Genomic DNA, 19,268 nt, shown 5'->3' with positions numbered 1-19,268 from the left:
GTGATTCTGATACCAAAGTTTGGGAACCACTGCAAACTGTGCTCTCCTGCCTTGATTTTGAATGTTATTTAGGTGCTACTGCTCTGCCTGAGGGTGTGTTCCTTGCTTGTGCCCAGTGGAGGAGAAACTGTAGGGGAGCCATCCAGTACACTGTCTAAGGGAAAGTCTCACTCCCTGCTTGACACCAGAAACCCCCCAGTTCCTGTTCCTGGTCACATGGCCATCACCTCAGCTCTCTCAGGAGTCTTTGGAAACTGCCTTTCCCCCATTACCTCAGACTAATTTAGTGGCTCCTCCGTGCTTCATAAGCCTCTATGTATATTCCTCCATCTCTACCCTGCATTGTATTGTCATTTATCTGTTCCCTGATTGGAGGGCACCATATTGCAGTGTCATTTATTTGTGCTGTTACTGTCTGGAGGATAGCTGACATGTCTGATTAATTTTAGTATCCTTACAGTCTAGCATAGGGCCAGCTAGTCAAGTAAAAGAACTTCCACCTCCCTAGAACCTTCCATAGTTGCCTCCGGCCTTGCAATCACTGAGTGCCACCTTGGGTACTCATCTGAACACCTCCCTTCTGAAAATCCCATTTCCAACACCTAACCCAGGGATAGTGCAGCCTTTAACCAACACTTGACTTTGGGCATGTCCTTTAAACTCCTGCTTTAAGATGAGGGTCAGGAACAGACTTGGCTTGTAGGCTTTTAAACCAAACAATACACTGAGATTAAGATGTCACTCTCACCCTAACAGTGGGCTGTCACATCCCAGGGACCATCCTCACTACTTTCCCAGGGGCAGTACACTCTTCCCACTGCCTGCACCCAGCCCCTCAGGAGCATCCTTCATTTGCTGATTGTTCTGTGCTACTGAAGCCCTTGGTAGTGTCTTGGACTTTTTTTCCCCTCATTTTTTAATTTTTATTTTTCAATTACAGTTTACTTTCAATATTATTTTGTATTGGTTTCAGGTATACAGCATAGTGGTTAGACAATCATATACTTTACAAAGTATTCCCCTTGATGTTTCCAGTACTCACTGGCACTATACAGTTTTCAAAATATTGACTATATTCACTATGCTGTACTTAACATCCCTGTGAGTATTTTGTAACTACCAATTTGTACTTCTTAATCCCTTCACTTCTTTCACCAAGTCTCCCTGCACATGCATTCATAATTATAGCTAGGTCATCCAGTAAAGTCATGTTTCAGACACTTACATCTTGAGAAAAGGTACATAAGGTTTTGTTTCTGTATTGTCTATGTTTTCAATGAGCATGCATTTTTATAAAAATCAGAAGATCGCCCTAGCTGGTTTGCTCGCTCAGTGGTTAGAGCATCTGCCTTCAGACTGAAGGGTCCCGGATTTAATTCCAGCCAAGGGCATGTATCTTGGTTACAGATTCAATCCCTGGCCTGTCAGGGTGAGTGTGGGAGGCAACCAATCGATGTGTCTCTCTCACATCAATGTTCCCCTCCTTTCTACTCTCTCTGAAAAGCAACAAAAAAAAATATCCTTGCCTGGTTGGGCATGGCTCAGCGGTTGAGCATCGACCTAGGATCCAGGAGATCGGGGTTCGATTCCCGGTCAGGGCACATGCCCGGTTTGTGGGCTAGGCAGCCGATCAATGACTTTCTCATCATTGATGTTTCTATCTCTCTCCCCCTCCTTTCCTCTCTCTGAAATTAATAAAGATATGTTTAAAAATATATATATATCCTTGAGTAAGGATTAAAAAAAAATATCAGTAAGATCATCACATGATGATTTGGCAAGAATTAATAATCTCGCATTACATACATTTTCCCACTTGCTTCATAGCAGCTCTTGTGAGGGGATCAGTTACTATCCCTATAATGCAGATGAGAAACAGGCTTGTTAAGTGGCAAGCAAGAATTCAACCCTGGAACTGAGTATAGAGTTCAAGCTTGTTCTTGGTGTTACCCCACACTAACTATGACGTTGCCATCAGAGGTAAGTTCCTTGAGGACAGGGAATTTAGTCTTAAGAGTCTGTCCTGCCTGGCCAGCATGGCTGAGTGGTTGAGCATCGACCTATGATCCAGGAGATCGAGGTTCGATTCCTGGTCAGGGCACATGCCTGGGTTGCAGGCTCAATCCCCAGTAGGGAGCATGCAGGAGGCAGCTGATCAGTGACTCTCTCATCATTGATGTTTCTCTCTCTCCCTCTTCCCTTCCTCTCTCTGAAATCAATAAAAATATATTTAAAAAAAAGTCCGTCTTGCACCTCTTTCATCCTTAGTGCACCCACACAAGTGAGCACACAGTAGGCACAGTTAACCACATATTTGTTGGTTAACATGGTAAACATACTTATTGCTCAATAGTAAATGAGCTCCCTATCACCACTCCTTCCTCATCTGCCATGCAATTGTGCTGCCAATAGAAATTTCATTACTTTCTGGGTTCCCTACATCTTGTGGGTTCACAAAATGGATCATGGGACTTGCAGGGACTAATTGCGAGGAGATAACATTAAGGCTGCAGAGCTAAAACTGGACAAAAATGGGTCTGGGCTGCCTATCACTTCTTGAGCCAATTAAGCAGAAATATGGTTGAATCGTGTGAGCATTTATTCCAATATTGCAATATGGGAGAGCAGTAGGGATCATCCAAGAAAATCTGCTCTGCTATCCTCTATAAGCCAGCTGCTTATATTGGGTAGAAGGACTAAGACCACAAGGGAAGGTAGCAATTACAGGCATGGGGCAATCAGCCAGGTATAATGCTAATAGGCGACAAGCAATGTGGGCTGGGGGTCGCAAAGGGCAGGTGCCTCTGGGATTCTATTGTTTTGGGAACAAGGCTGTTAATCTTTCCATGAATGATAGGTAGTTCTCAGAAACGAGAATGGATGGCATTCCAAGGGTAACTCCCATGTCCTGGGGAGTACAACTCCCAGCCAGGTTAGAAAGTGCTTTTTCTTTTTTTTTTCTTTTTTAAATATATCTTTATTGATTTCAGAGAGAGGAAAGGAGAGGGAGAGAGATAGAAACGTCAATGATGAGAGAGTCATTGATCGAGCCCGCAACCCCGGCATGTGCCCTGACTGGGAATCAAACCCTGATCGCCTGGATCCCACGTCGATGCTCAACCGCTGAGCCACGCCCGGCTGGGCAAAAGTGCTTTTTCTTATTAGAACAAAACAATCACAGTTAACAGAACATGATTAATATTTCTTATAACTTACCATATTAAGCCTTGTGTTTTATTTTCCTATTGCTTTTTTCTTATTCTCACCTCAAGGGTAGAGAGTGTGTCTTACTCATCTTTGGGTCGCCCAGTGTCCACTGCTGTAGGGCATGTAGCAGGCGCTCAGGCAGTGCTTGTGTTATTTTGGATCAGTTGGGTTTGAGAAACGTGTGCATGCCACCTTTTATCCCATTATTTCTAGAATCATTCCTCCACATGCTGGTTCAGCACTTTCACTCCTCAGTCAGGCAGACACTATTCCTGGGCCTCTCACTAGCAAGACAACATATTCTTAGCAAGCCATGATGTTCGTCCATCATGAAAGGCTGAACAGTCATAATCATTTACTGTGTCAAGTTTAGGGTTAGCTAGGCATGTCTCTGGGGCATATAGGAGGAAGTTTCTCTAGAGGTGAGAGAAGTAGCCACTACCAAGCTATGCAAACTGTCACCTGCTTCCTTGGTCTCCTGAAACAGCTGCTACAAGACCCTCCCTGCATACTGCAGGCATCAATAAATGCCTGTCAGCTGCACTGAATATTCAGCATTCACCCCAAACATTTATTGAGCATCTACAATGTCTGTGGACACAGTTATGCCTTGGAACAATTGCATCTACCCTATTTTCAGAAGTCAGCTTCAAGGTCATTTTCCCCCCCAGAAGCTTCTGGGCACCTCTTAATTAGATTAGGATTGTCATAATACCTTGTACTCCTCTTAGCCTAGCATTTATTAAATGGAATTTTAATGCCTGTTTTCTGGTCTGTATGTTCTACTAAACCGGAATCTCTTTGAAAGCAAAGTTGTACAGAGCCTTGTACAACTCAGGCATCATTTAATTAACAATTGCTGAATGAAATAAGACAGTGATGTAGACTAAGTATGAATAAAGTGGAGCCCCAGGACCACAGGTGAAGGCTTCTTTGAGTTCAACTGTAGGTTGGAAAAGTCCAGAAGTGGTCTGTTTGGGTGTGGAAAGTGTGTGTACAAGGTTGGAAGGCATCGTAAAGAAAGGTGTGAAATTTTGTGGCTAGAGTAGTGGTTTATCTAGGGTGCTAGGGCAGCAGACAGGAGGGGCAGCAGGACAGCATGATGCAAAACCGTGTTCCCCTTAAGGTGAAGTTCATAAAACACAGGTAATGGCAGCAACCCTGGCCACAGAACGAAGGTACCGACCTCCAAATCCCCTGGGAAAGTACCAGAAATTCTACTGCCAGCGCCTCGAACCACCCCCCGCGCAGGGCACATGTAGCCTGCTCGCCTAGCACCCAGGGCCCGGCCCGCTTGGGAGCTGAGGGGTCTCCCGCAGCACCCAGGGGACCTGGACGCCAGGGGCGGGGCGCGCAGGCGCGCTGAGGCCCCGCGCCCCAAGGGGCGGGCGGGTGCGCGCGCCTCCTCGCGCACGCGCGCACGGAGGGGGCGACAGCCGCGGTGACGCTGCTGCGACGGGCGGGTGGCGGCGCGTGAGGCGCGCGATTCCCCGCGTCTTGGGAGAAGTGCCACGGCTCCCGCCGCCCCCGCCGCCGCCATGTCGGGCAGGTCAGTCAGGGCCGAGACCCGCAGCCGGGCCAAGGATGACATCAAGAAGGTGATGGCTGCCATCGAGAAAGTGCGGAAATGGTGAGCGGCCGGGGCCTAGGGTGCTGGCGGGGGTCGCCGGCCCAGGCCCAGAGGAGCGCTAGACCAGCGGGCGGGATGGGAGCCGACCGGATGGCGCTTGGGGGGGCGGGGGGGAGGGGGAAGCAGGAGAAGGCGGGAGGAGAGTGCCGCTCGCGTCGGCGTGAGGTCAGAGGGCGCGCCAGCCATGGCCAATCACCGGCTCGACCGGCTTATCGCTCCGCCCACCTGCCTGTAGGCGATCTTGGCTTGAGGGGGTACCCACTTCCGGTTGTGCTGGTTCTGCCTCAGTTTCGTCTCCGCGTCCACCCGCTTCTGGAGTCTTTTGCGTCGTTAACTGTCCTATATATTAACCAACATTCTGAGTATCCCGTCCGCCAGCCTGAGCGCTCTACGTATTAACTCGTCTAAGTTTGGTGAGAGGTACTCTGTACCTACCTGCCACCGGATCAAGCTTGGTGTGGGAATCAACAAACTCTGTCCCCTAATACCAGCCCCCACGCTGCGAGCTGGATAGGCATTTTCTTAGTGTCCTGGGAGTTGTTGGTAGAGGAGTGGAGAGCTCCTCAATTGGAAACGGCTGTGTAACATTCATTGCTGGCGCTGGTTGACCGCCGATTTTGTATCAGGAACTTGGATGTATTAGTTTCACAGCCAACTCCTTACGCCGTCCTCTTGAGTGCTTTTCTCTAGCTGATGACTATTAAAAACTTTAAAGCCCAGTAGACGTTAACTCCTTCCAGAAAGCCTTCCCAAGGCCCTCCCATCTTTCACTCTCCACACTCTTTAGAGGCTTCTTTACTTTTGACTTAGATCAAGTTCCTTTTCCTTTATATCCAAAGGCTTCGTGTATAGTTGGGACCCATTATAAACATTAGTTAAATAATCATGATTTTTCCCTCTCTAAATGTAATTCTCCCAGGCTTTTTGTGAAACCTAAGAATCGCCACACTTTACTTTTTCTTCTGGCATTCTGTCTACCCACCAGCAACCTAGGCCAGATGACCATCCTCTCTCCCCCAGAACCCTGTACCAGCCTCCCTATGATCTCCCTGCTTTTCAGCTCTGCTCATTTCTCCGTCCATTGCTCACATTGCACTCAGAGTGATAACATTTTTCTCAAGTGCAAATCTCATCATAGTACTCCCCTGCCAAGAAAATAATGCTTCAGTGACCTCTTCTTGCTCTTAAGACCAAACCTGATCCTGCCTGCCTCACCTGCCTGGCTTAAAACTGCCGCATTTCCCAGGATACTGGCCATCTTTCAGTTGGAGCCACACTATTCAGCTACCTGGCATCCTTCTTCAACCTTACATCTCCTTTGCCTAGTTAACTCCTAGCTCAGCTCAAAAGTTGGTTCCTCAAGGACACCTTGCAAGATCCCCGATCTAGATCAGGTCCCCTTCATAAAACTTTGCACAGTTGTGTTAGGTTGAACCATGAGACACTTCTTTTGTTTTGATTTTTTAACCTACCCAAATGGCAATTTGATATGGTTAAACTTAATGATTAAGTGACAGTGAAATGAGTTGTTTGATGCCTGCTTCCAGCTGGAGTGCGGGTTCTGTGAGGGTAGGGACTGTGCATTTTGTTCCCTGTGTGCCCAGGGCCTAGCACAGGGTCTTGTATATTAAATATTTGTTAAATAAATGAGGAAATGGAGTTGCTTATCCAGGAATTAACTTCCAATATCCTATCTTTAGTTCATCTTTCTGTTACGTCACAGTCTCTTCTTTACTTTCCTGTGATGTGGTCATTTACTGAATAAACATCCTCAGTAGCAACATCTACAAAAGTTACTTGTTTTGCTTTTTTATATGATCAGATGTGGACTTGAAACTTTCAGAAGTCATTTCAGACTCTCCATCTCTGCTTGTCCATAATTTACTGCCATATTCAAGAATGTCACATTCCTTTCCCTAGGTATTTGCCTGGAGAAAAGATTAAGCTACTCGTTTGTTTAAGGCTTATCTCAAAAGTTACTTCCTCTGTAAAATAAAATCTTAAAGCAATCCATCCATGGCTTGGCCTTCACCTCTTTTAGGAGCCAGTACAAGGCTTTGTTCTGTTAGCTGGAAGCATCCTGGCCTGTGATTATTTTTAAATGGAGTTGTGTTTTAACCCAGAGTTCCACAGGAGTCATAGGAGTTCTCCCATTCGTAGTCTTACTCTGTCTTTCAACCTTCTCATCCTTGCCACCTTCAATGATTTCCTTTTTCATTCCTGTGAACTCCCCAGGTAGTGACCATATTTTATCCATCTATTATATCCTGCAGGGCCTTATATAATAGAGCTTTATAAGTATTGGTGGAATTGAATTAATTTTTGGAAAAGAAAAAGATGCTAGGTAGATATCTCTGGAAATGTGCTGGTACTCTATATTGGTATAGTCTGTGAGGGGGGGAAAAGGCTTTGGTACTCTGTATGTGAGGTTGGTACTCTGTATGTGAGGAAAGGCAACAGAGTTCAGAGCTAAAGGGATTTAACAGAAGTTTTTCTGAACGGAATGATTTTGCACTGAAAGTTAAGGTGTAATTTGACGGAAAGGAAGTTTAGAAGGCATTTTATCAGTCCTAAGAAGTGTCTTTCTTTTAGGGAGAAAAAATGGGTGACTGTGGGTGACACATCCCTTAGGATATTTAAGTGGGTTCCTGTGACAGACAGCAAGGAGGTAAGTGTGGAAGAAAATCCCAACAAAAAAAGGTACTGTTTTCTTTCTTTGATTGCCTCTTAATGATAAAGGAGTTTATTTCCCCCGAATTGAGTTGAAAATATATAGACAGCTTCTGTCATTGGCCTACACAAAGCCTCCCTTTGTTTTTCCCCCCTTTTATTCCTTTTCCTTAACCCATTCCTCTTTTCCATTGCTTGGCAAACTACAGTCCAGGCCTACTCACTGTGAATGCCAGTGTAGCTTTATTGGAACTCAGCTATGCCCATTGGTTTCCTTATGTGGCTGCTTTTCAGTTATAATGGCAGAGTTGAGTATTTGCTTAAGACTTAATTGCCTGCAAAGTCTAAAATATTTATTATCTGGCCCTTTAAGAAAAAGTTAGCTGACTCCTACTTTTATCCAGTTAGCTATTTACTGCAGTGTATTTTTATGTGTTTTATGTGTGTATATGCCTTTCTAATTCCTTTTACATGGGTTTATTTGGACATATGTATTCTTGAAAAATACATAGCATTGTTTCGTGTCTTTAAATTTTTACGTCTAAATGTAGCTTTGTGCTATGAACCTCTGTTCTTGTCTGTTCAACCTTGTTTTTGAGAACTCTCCATGTGTCTATAATTGTAAAGAGGATTACTACCTTTAACTCTTGCATCGTATTCTCTTATATACAGTGATCACATTTATTTACACATTTCCTTGGTAATAAAACACTCAGGTTGTCTCTGACTTTTTTTTTCTAACTCTTGAAAAATCTCAAATGTAAAACAGAAATAAAAGTATGTAAAACATAAATGTACAGTATAATAAATATAAAGCTAATACTCTTGTCAAAAGAAACAGCATTGCCAACTCTGCCAGAGGCCTCTGTGTGACTTTCCAGCATCCTCTCCCTCCCCTCTAGAGGAAATGTTGCTCCTACTTTTGTTTTTCTTACCACTTCTCTAGTCATTTGCAAAATAGTTTTATATAAACAGTATCATGAAGTGTCTATTTTTGTGTGTCTTGCTTTTTTTTCTCAGCCTTATGTTTATAAAATTCAATCACGTTGTCTTTGGAATTATTTGTTCTTTTTCATTGCTATGTGGAATTTCATTATAGAACTATACTATAATTTATCTTTCTGATTCTCCTGTACATGGGTGTTTGGGGTGTCCTAGTTTGGGATACTAGGAATACTGCTCCTAATTCAGTATGTGAGTCAACATGTGCATGAATTTTCCTAGGAGTGGAATTGTGGGTCTTGTGGTTTGATTTAAAGTAGCTAATGATAAACTTTTCTCAAAGTGAGTGAGTGTACCAGTTTACAAGGGTGGGCAAAAGTAGGTTTAAGCATCTACTTTCTTTGGTTGTTGGTTAAATTACCAGCCATCATTATCTAAAAGATAAATCGGAGGGAGGGAGGTTGGTGGAAGGGAAAGAGATGTTATAGGGGGGATAAATGGTAAATGGGGAAAAATTAAAAAGGAAAAAAAGTGATAAATCATAAGTAAGGATATGAAATAATAAGACAAGTAATATAATAATTAAGAAGTAAATAATAATACAAGAATAAACTGTTTTGCATACTTACAACTGTAAGCCTACTTTTGCCCACCCCTGTATATTCCCACCAGAAATTAGAGGTCTTGTTCCAAATCCTCAGCAGTTGGTATTGTTAGATTTATATGTAAAGATATCTTGTTTTGACTTTAAATTTGATGACTAATTGTGTAATTACTGATGACATTTAGCACCTTTTCAATGTTTATTGGCCTTTGGGATTTTCTCTTTTAGGAAGTGCAAGTCTATTTGTTTGTGGTCTTTTTCTTATGACTTGTAGGAATTCTGTGTTCTGGTCACAAATTCTTTAAGTTATATACTATCCATACCTTTTCCTATTCCATGGCTTGTCTTTACACTGTCTTTATGCTGCCTGAGTAAAAGAACTTTTTAATTTTAACATAGAAAACACAAGATTTTTCTTTAATTTCTTAAGAAATCTCTCTTCATAGAGAAACACCAGAACTAGTGTGGTGGTTCTGATCTAAGAGTCCCCAGTAACCCAGGTTCTTCTAATCTTTCTGTTCCTTTAAAAAATCATTTTAGAGCCCTGGCCGAGTAGCTTAGTTGATTGGAGCGTCATTCAGTGCACCAAAAGGTTGTGGGTTCAATTCCCCTAGCTGGGGCAAGTAGAATAGATGTTTCTCTCTCTCTCTCTCTCTCTTTGTCCACCCCTCTTCTCTCTCTAAAAAAAAAAATAAAAAAATCAAGGGAAACATAGCTTTAGGTGAGGATTAAAAATAATAATTTTAGAGAGTAATTGCTCTATTCATTTTCTTTTTAATTAATTGCAGTAATATAAACATACCATAAAATTTACCATCTTACCATTTTTTGTGTATAGTTCAATATAGTAATGTCAAATATATTTACCTTGTTGTACTACCAATCTCCAGAACTCTTCATCTTGCAAAACTAAAACTCCATACCCCTTAAACAATTCCCCATTCCTTTGCTCCATTTTTGACCTTGTAGCCCAAGGTTGAGCTTTAGCCATTCACTTAGCACAATCAGGTACCAGGCAGCAGGAGGAGTGGAAGGATAGCAAAGGTATTTTCATAGAAGTTGCCTCAGGACATATATATGTATGTGTATGTACGTGTGTGTGTATATATATGTACATACATATGTACACACACACATACTTACTATGTGTGTTCATAATACCTTGTGGTACATCTAGTGACTGAGAAAATGTGACCACATAAAAATTCTATTAATATGGACAAGGATTTCTGCCATAATATACTTGCTTCCCGCCCCCCCTCTTTTTATCTTGTGACAACTAGATCAATTTTCTTCTGGTGATTTGAAAGTTCTGCTTATTTCTTTCTATTGGCTACCTCTAACGTAAGCCTTAATGTCTTTCCCTGTAAAGTGTAGCAAAATCTGTATTTTCCCTCTGAACCTGGTATACCCATAACATATTTTCCCCACCTCTTATCTCCACTCCTTCCCCACTTGCATCCCTATCTTGTCCTTAGTTTTGACTAGAATTTTAGATTATATATTCAGTTCATATATTTCAGTTTTTGCAGATATTTCTCATTTTAGTCATTGCTTAATTAGACAAAGTTAATTACTAATTATTTACTAAGCCTTTGCCACCTATTTATTATTACTTTCTCCTAGATTCATATCTCTTCTTGCTGGAATCCATCCTTCAAGGTTTTTTCAAAGAAGGTGTTTTGTAGAATAAACTTTCGGAAAATATCTTTTTCTTTCTAAAAATACCTTTGTTTTACTTTCATGTTTAATTGATCATTTTACCTGTATATGAAATTCTAGGTTCAAAATTATTTTCTTTTAGCATTTCAAAATTATTATTCAGTTGTGCTCCTGGTGTTGCTATTGAGAAATCTGATGCAGTCTAATTCTTGATTCTTTGTAGGTTATCTTATATTTCTGGAAACTTAGAATTTTTTCTCTCTCTTTGATCTTCTAGGACTTCTGTAAGAAAATTCTGTAATGTTCACATGTAGCTTCTTTATTTCTGAACTTTTCTCTCATTTATTTCATCTTTCTATTCTTTTCACATTTCCCTATTCTGAGTTCTCAACCCAGTTTTTGCTCATTAATCTTTTCTTCGGCTGTATCTATTTCTGCTACCAAACTCATTTACTTTGCTCATATATTAAAATTTAATATATCTTTATTGATTTCAGAGAGAGAAGGGAGAGGGAGAGAGAAACAACAATGATGAATCATTGATCAGCTGCCTCCTGCACACCCCCTGCCTCCTGCACACCCCCTGCTGGGGATCGAGCCCCACAACCTGGGCATGTGCCCGGACCAGGAATGGAACCTTGATCTCCTGGATTCTAGGCCAGTGCTTAACCACTGAGCCACACCAGCCAGGCTTGAACTATTATTTATACCAATTTTCTCAATTGGTTCTTCAAAACAACTTTCCAGTATTATCCTTATTTTTGTGAGCAGACTTGCTATGTTTTATTTAAATTCTTGTGTCCCCTTACCATTCCAGTATAGCTTGTTCTGTTTCTTGTCTTTGATGGTGCTTGCTTTCCTCCAATATCCAGTTAGTTTTTTCTGTGCACTTATCTTTTATTCTCTTGGGATTCTATGCTGCCTTTGCTAATAATATGTAATTGAAGGAAGTATATAAACCTAAACTCTGGTTTTCCCCCTCTAAATAAATTTAAGGGATGGGATTAGCCTCAGGGTTCAGACTTTTCCCTCTGCCATCTTCCCCTGCCTCCAAAGGAACTCCCTAGTACCAGTCTTCCATGCACTACCTTAATATAGGAGCAGCCATCCTTCCTTGTCATTGCCAAGCCCTAGGAGCTGGAATGTGAATGTTAGGAGGGCTCTGGAGCCACCCTTTCTTCAATCTTCATCCATCTCTGGCTCTGGTGATGCCATTACTGCCAGAAACAACCCCTCCATCCCCAACCCATTTCTCCCATGTAAGTCCCTGGCCCTTTCCTATTCAAATTCTCTTTGGGACTCAGCTCCCTTTGTCTCTTCTGAGGACTTCTCATAGTGTTTGTGTTGCTTTCTGAGCCTGGGCCTGAAGGTCCATTAGTTTATCTATCCTCCAGTGATCCGTGGTAGTGCGCTATCTTCTAAGGTACTAGCATAGACCTGTTAGATTAGGAAAAATGGAAAATGATGATCAAATTGGTAAAGAAAAATTGTGAAGAATACAAGGGAGTAGGGACTCTGCTGATGAGAGTAAATTGGAACACACTTTATACAGGTCAAATTGATCATAAAGCTTTCTGTGATCGATGTGTTAATTAACTAGACGATTGTAATCCTTTCACAATGTATACAGGGTGTCCCCCTAAAATGTATACACGCTTTAACAGCTGATAGCTCAATTTTGAAAATGAAATGTATTTAATAAACACTGCCTTTATAATTATTCAAAGTGTGTATATACTTTTTTGGGGACTTTCTATATGTATATCAAGTCACCAGGATGTACACTTTAAATATCCTACAGTTATGTTTGTCATGTATAACTAACTTAGTAAAACTGAAGGGCTAAAAAGCTTTCAAAATATTAATCCCTTAGATCTGGATGTTTATGTCTAGGAATTTATCCTTAGGAGATAATCATACCGTGCCCAAGATACACCTACAATGTTCAGCATTACATATTGTTCATAGTGTTTAAAATTGCAAACAAAATAAAGATTTATTGTAGAGAATTCATTAAGTAAGTTATTGTGCACCTTTATTTTGTAAAGTCTTGTAACCATTATAAAAAAGATGTAGAAGATTGCTCAATGGAATAGGAAAATGTTTTTAATGCATGTTATATGACCCATTTTCATACAAATATAGGTGTAGGTTATCTCTAGTTTTCATTTCTTTTTCTGTATGTGCAGAATTTCCTATAGTGAAATATGTATTTTGTGTGACTACAGAATCATTAAAATAAAGATAAAAGAGAAATTGGAAAAAAATAATGATAAAGCCAAATGTTGGCATGGGTGCTGTGAAACTAGTACTGCAAATATATTGCCACCATCCTTTTAGAGAGTGGTGGGGTACAGTGCATTTCAAGGAAAATAGTATGTTTATATTTTCTGATCTAGAAGGAGTATTTTTTTATGAATTTTGTCTGAATAAAATAATCCAGGAAAAAGTTAAAGTTGAGCATTGTGGCTTTATTCCTAGTAAAAATAAAAACAATTTTTAAAAAGTTAAAGCTAAATGTCCAGTGGTTGAGAAGTTATTAAGTGAATTATGGTATTTGGAATATTATGCAGCTATTAAAAATCATGATTATGTAGCTTATGTAGTGAAATGGTAAAGCATAATTACATTAAAATTATGTCTGCATAGGAAAAAATAAAGTGAAGGACATGCATAAATTGTACAGTTGATTTATTGCAGAGATAGGATTGAGAGTTATGAACAAAAACTAAATCATATTACTAGTACAATGCATGTACAATGAAGAGACATGTATGAATAATATGAATTAGTGAATTTGAAATTACCCAGATTTAAACTTTTGGCTGTTGGGATGCTCTCATTTGCAAATTTCCTTTCCTATGGGCTTGTTTGTTGTAAGCTAGCACTTATCTTCCCACTGTGGTTCCCCCACATGTGTAACCTGCATCCTGCTTGAAGGAAATGATGTTATAGACAAAGATTGAAGTAAGGTGATCATTTTGAATGGATGGGTTTCATTGGTCAGGAATAGAGTTGGCAGGAGCCCCTTTGTCCCATAACTTCTTGCATTACATATAAATGACTCCTTCCTTTTTCCAGTTAGAGGTCCATTCTTTGGCTTATTTTTTTCCTGCTGTGCTACTGAAATAGGAATCTTTTTCCGAATTAGTATTTTGTGTTTCTTACCTATCTACATGGGGAAGGGTTAGACAGAGCATTCTTATCAGAGTAGAAAGCAGAAGAGTACCACAGGGAAACCTAATGGTAGCATATGTATCTATCTTTCACGTTTTTGGGGGTGTTTTTGAGAGAAGTGACCTCTTTTTCTTCTTCTTTTTTTTAACATCTCTATTGATTTCAGAGAGAGGAAGGGAGAGGGAGAGAGAGTTGAAACATCACTGATGAGAGTACTCCTTCACTCCTCCAACGGGATCGAGCCTACAACCTGCGCATGTGCCCTTACCCCAGGAATCGAACCGCGATCTCCTCAACCACTGAGCCATGCCTGGCCAGGCTATCTTTCACTTCAGGCTATCTTTCACTTTTGATTCATGATATTAGTACTGGAAGGGTCCATTTTATAGATAGAGACACTGAGGCTTGCAGGCACCTTTTCCAGGATTCTGTTATGCCTTGGGCCCTGGATCACAAAACCACTGTCATTATTCCTGTTTAGTCCTAATCCGGACCTCTGTGGTGCCTCAAAAAGCACCATTCTCTCTCTCTCTCTGAGTCTCCTGGTTGGCTCTGTCATATTCCTCTTTTTTTCCTTTTCTAGAAAGAAAAGTCAAAATCGAACGGTTCAGCAGCCCGGGAACCTAATGGCTTTCCCTCTGATGCCTCAGCCAATTCCTCTCTCCTTCTTGAATTCCAGGGTGAGTTGCATCCATGTGTCTTCCTTGCAGGAAAATGAAAACTTAGATGAACCCATTAATAAGAATAGTTTATGTATCATTTCAGCGCCCACTGTTTTGCTGGTATCTTGCTAGGCACTATACATAAATCTTTCCATTTATACTTCATAATAACCCTACAAGATAGATGATAGTATAGTATCCTTGTTTCCATTTAAGGAAACAGGCTCAGAGAGGTGAAGTTACATATGTAAAGTCATATAACTAGTAAGTGACAAACCTCACATTAGTTCCTGGTTTTCTGCATCAGAAGCTCTTTTCTTTAGACTATATACTTTATGATAGTGCCTGAGAGTAGGCCACCCAAAGCCAGGGTGCTTGTTGGCACAAGTTCTGCCTCCTAAATCATTCTTTAATAAATGTCCTGTGTGTGTCAGCACGCATTCATAGTGTTACCTCTTACACCTACATGGCAGTTACTGTTTGTGAAGCACTTTCACTTCAGTTTTTCATTTTTATCAGCCTGTGATATAAACCAGGCAGTTATCATCATCCTTAGTTAAGGAAACCAATGCTTGGAGAAGAAAAGTGCTTACCTAAGCACAAAAGTGACAAAGCTGTATTCTTTTTCCCTCCCCTCCCCTCCCCTCCCCTCCCCTCCCCTCCCCTCCCCTCCCCTCCCCTCCCCTCCCCTCCCCTCCCCTCCCCTCCCCTCCCCTCCCCTCCCCTCCCCTCCCCTCCCCTCCCCTCCCCTCCCCTCGTCTTTATTCTTTTGATAATAAAATGCAACTTCTATTTTAGCATAGAAGACAGTGGTCTTTGTAGAAGTAAAGACTAGAAAGGGTTGCCCTGGCCAGGTGGCTCAGTAAGTTGGAGTGTCTTTACGTACACCAAAGGGTTGTGGGTTCGATTCCCAGTCAGGGCACATACCTAAGTTGTAGGTTTGATTACCAGTCCGGGTGCACGTGGGAGGCAACCTATCGATGTTTCTCTCTCTCTCTTATTCTCAAGTTAATAAAAACATATCCTCGGGTGAGGAATAAAAAAAATAAAGACTAGAAAGGGCTTACAGTTTTTCTTCAAAATTAGTCTGGGAGCATGCCGGTATCCCCTCCCCACCTTCCCCCCAACCCTCCATCCCCGCCTCAGGGTCAGTGTGATATAGGAAGGGAATACAAGAGAAAGGTTCTCTAGCTGTGTGGGGTGTTCAATAATTATAGAGCCCTAGGAGATGTGAGACTCCACTTTCTCAGTCTGGCCACCATTTCATCCTTTTCATTCAGTGAACATTTAATGAACTACTACTACACACCAGGTACCATGCACAAGAAATTCAAGGATCAGTAAACCACAGAGCCTATCTGCACAGAGTATAATGGAAGGAAACAAGGTGTGCACAGGACACGTGTGAAAGAGAAGGTGGTCATTTTTATCCAACAGAGCCTGAGATACAGGGACCTGTGGAGAATGTGATGCTTGAGCTCAGTGTTGGCCTGTATAGGGGCTTTCCAGAAAGACTAGAAAGAGCAAGTAGTAATGGGCACCTATGCATGAAGCACCTCTTCACTTAGGGCCCAGCTTGGCTGGAGCCAAGAGGTGTGTGTGGACTAACAACAGGTGGTGAGCCTGGAGATCAGAAAGGACTTTGTACATTATAATAGGGTCATCTTATGCCTGCCCAGAGAAGCACTGGGGTTTGAATTTTATCCTTTTGGCAGCAGGCAACCATTGAAGGGTTTAGAAAGATCATGCTGGCAGAAGTGTGAAGTACAGTGGGAGTACATGGTACTGAAGGAAGGGCAGTTAGGTGACTATTGCTGGAGGCCAGGCCAGACATACTGAGAGGCCTGAACTGAAGTACCAGGAGAGGAAGGAATGAACACAACTGATAGAGCAGTAGGATGGATCATAATTGATGACGCTGCTGGAGATGAGGGAGAAGGAGTTGTTAACTCCTATGTTTCTAACTTAGGTGATGACTTTAAGCCTTCAGACAGCTTCCCAGGTGGGACTCCCTTGGTTCTTGAAGCATCAGGTGGAGCCTGGGCCACTGAAGGGCCTGAGCTGAACACCTCCAGACACCACCACCCTTCTCCTTCAGATAGCCGAGAGTGCCAGATGGATTTTATCATTTTCTACACATCTTGTGTTGTGAGAAAGGTTGAGAGGTACAGCTATGTCCCTCTCTTCCCCTGGAAAGTAAGAAAATACCGAGTCTAAGCTATCAACTGTGGATAATAATTAGTAACTATATCCTGACCTTCCTGAAATACACATGTTGCATAAATTTAAAAATTCTAACTGCATCTGGTGCTTAGAATATGCTATGAAATAGAAAATGCTTACTTTAATAAACTTAGACTCTGTTGATAATTGGCAGTGCATAGAAGCCCATGAGCATCTGCCTTCAGTTCAGAGTGTATCTGTAGCAGTGATCATTGTACCTGGTATGTCTATGGCTGCCTCAGGAGACACCAGGCCCTTGGCTCTGTATAGTTACTTTTGAGGAATAATTACCACCCTCAGCTGTTGCCTTTGTCATGTTTGGTTTTCAGATGAAAACAGCAACCAGAGTTCTGTGTCTGATGTCTATCAACTCAAGGTGGACAGCAGCACCAACTCGAGCCCAAGCCCCCAGCAGAGCGAGTCCCTGAGCCCAGCACACACCTCTGACTTCCGAACAGATGACTCCCAGCCTCCTACTCTGGGCCAGGAGATCCTTGAGGGTGAGTGTCTTGGTTGATCCAGGACAAGCATCTTGGAGGGGCCTTACCTCTTGTTCTTGATGTTTCTCTTTAGAGTAAGTGGTTAGAGAAAATGCCACAGAGTCTGGAAACCTCAAGCTATTTGTTAACAGTTTGGTCTATTTTGGAGAATGGTTGTATTTTCCCCTCTCACAGAATGAAGGAAGAAAACAAACAACACAAGTGAATGTCAGGCTCTGTGTGAGGCACTTTCAGTATTTAATGCCTGGTATAATTCTCTCCCAAACCCTAGAAATAGAAGCTATTATTTCCATTTCACAGATGAGGAAGTGGAGTCTTAGAGAGTTTTAATTGCTTATCCAAGATCACATAGTTAGTAACTGGTGGAAGTGGGTGTCTCCAGTTTCATTCCTTCTAATTTGAGAGTTTATGCTCTTTGCATTATCTCCTGTGAATTTGTTATATTTTGTTTCTGAAATATATGTATGTTGATTTCTTTAGCCAGTGTTGCTTCTTCGCCAAGGTACCTCTACATAGCCTTAGGAAAGCTTCTCCAGCTTAAGGCAGATTCTCCAGGAGTCTCCCACCTCAGGGGGCCCTGCAGTTATGCTGATCTTCCTACTTTTTCAGAGCCCTCCCTGCCTGCCTCAGAAGTGGCTGATGAACCTCCCACCCTCACGAAGGAAGAACCAGTTCCACTGGAGACACAGGTAAGGAGGCACTTTGGGTTTCCCAGTTTCTAAGAAAAAAGGAAGACTTCACTGCTGGGAATTCCATCTATTGCACTGAATGTGCTATGGTATAGTAGGGTGGGGAGGCAGCAAGGGAAACTAGTGTCTCCAGGTTAGGGGGGGATGTTTGGTTATCTAAGAGAATATTGGCATTGGGCTTCTGGGTTGTAATTAGGGTGGATGCAGAGGTTCTGGTTCAGAAGAATGGTCCTATAAGTCCATGCTCTGGCTGCTTCTAGATTGCTGCAGAAGAGGAAGACTCAGGTGCTCCACCCCTGAAACGCTTCTGTGTGGACCAACCTGCAGTGCCGCAGACAGCGTCAGAAAGCTAGCACCATCCTGGCGCCCTTCACCTCCTGGCCCCCTGCCTCTATTTATTGCATTCTGGTTCTGGCTGTGCTGTGTTGCTGGGCTAAGGGCAAGCACTGGGGTCCAGAGCCTGCCCATAGGAGCCTTCTAGGTTGGAAGGCTGACATAGGACTTGGGGTTGTAGCATCATCTTCCCATCCCTGGCACCTGTGTCTGCTTGCTCTTGAGAAGAGGAGCACTCATGTCCTTTTTGTACCCCAAGTAGGCTGGAGCATCAGCCATCCTAAGGTTCATCTGTCACCTCCAGGTAGCAGTCTCTGCTCCAGAACCTCTGGACTAAGCTGCTGGCGCTTCTACAAGAGGAAAGAGATGTGGAAGGCACCCTTTAGAGAAGAGTGCCAAGTGTTACTTGAATTTGAATGGTGACTGAAGATTCCTGGACTTTCCCATAGGGCTAGGTGCCCTATAGGCCTGGGTAGAGACTTTGAAGGAAAGGGGCTTTTCTCCACATGAGGGCAGGAAAGTTCATACAGATTGCTTGCTGCCCTGGCACTTGGGCCCATTCCTGAGGTTATCCTGCCTCTCATGGGCTCTCTAGCTGCTGATGATTCTCTGTCCTCCACCATAACCACCCCTCCCCCGACACGTGCGCACACACATGCAGCTTTCTGTTTTCACCCGTACATTTCATTCCAGCATTCTCTGCCTCCTGCCACAGTCCCCAGCACTTCATGCCACAAACTGCCCCAGCAAGAATTTGAAGTCTGATGACAGTACCCATCCCCCACAGTACTCCTTCAGCTCAGACTTTCTAGAGAGACCCCTTTTCTTTGAAATCTGCATGTTTAATTGAACTTTGTGATTTTATTTTTTGTTTCATAAAAGTTTAAGAAATGGAAATGGGCAACAGTGAGCGAAGACATATTTTAGCACTGAATAGAATATTTTTAAAATTAAACTATTTGAAGTATG

The 19,268-nt window shown here is 42.4% G+C and overlaps 1 protein-coding gene across 1 annotated transcript; it reads left to right on the top strand.

Annotated features, from left to right (window-relative positions):
* Positions 1–4,650: 4,650 nt before the first annotated feature.
* On the top strand, positions 4,651–19,268 carry BCL7B (BAF chromatin remodeling complex subunit BCL7B). The gene is made up of 6 exons (XM_087815595.1): positions 4,651–4,837; positions 7,430–7,505; positions 14,476–14,572; positions 17,107–17,277; positions 17,887–17,966; positions 18,227–19,268. The coding sequence occupies exons 1-6, from the start codon at positions 4,746–4,748 to the stop codon at positions 18,317–18,319; spliced, it is 609 nt and encodes a 202-aa protein (XP_087671721.1). The 5' UTR covers positions 4,651–4,745; the 3' UTR covers positions 18,320–19,268.

This window comes from Miniopterus natalensis, chromosome 3, assembly GCF_054644295.1.
Source record: "Miniopterus natalensis isolate mMinNat1 chromosome 3, mMinNat1.hap1, whole genome shotgun sequence".
Taxonomy (NCBI): domain Eukaryota; kingdom Metazoa; phylum Chordata; class Mammalia; order Chiroptera; family Miniopteridae; genus Miniopterus; species Miniopterus natalensis.
Note: the sequence above shows the minus strand (reverse complement) of the source record. Positions and strands in the feature narration are given on the sequence as shown.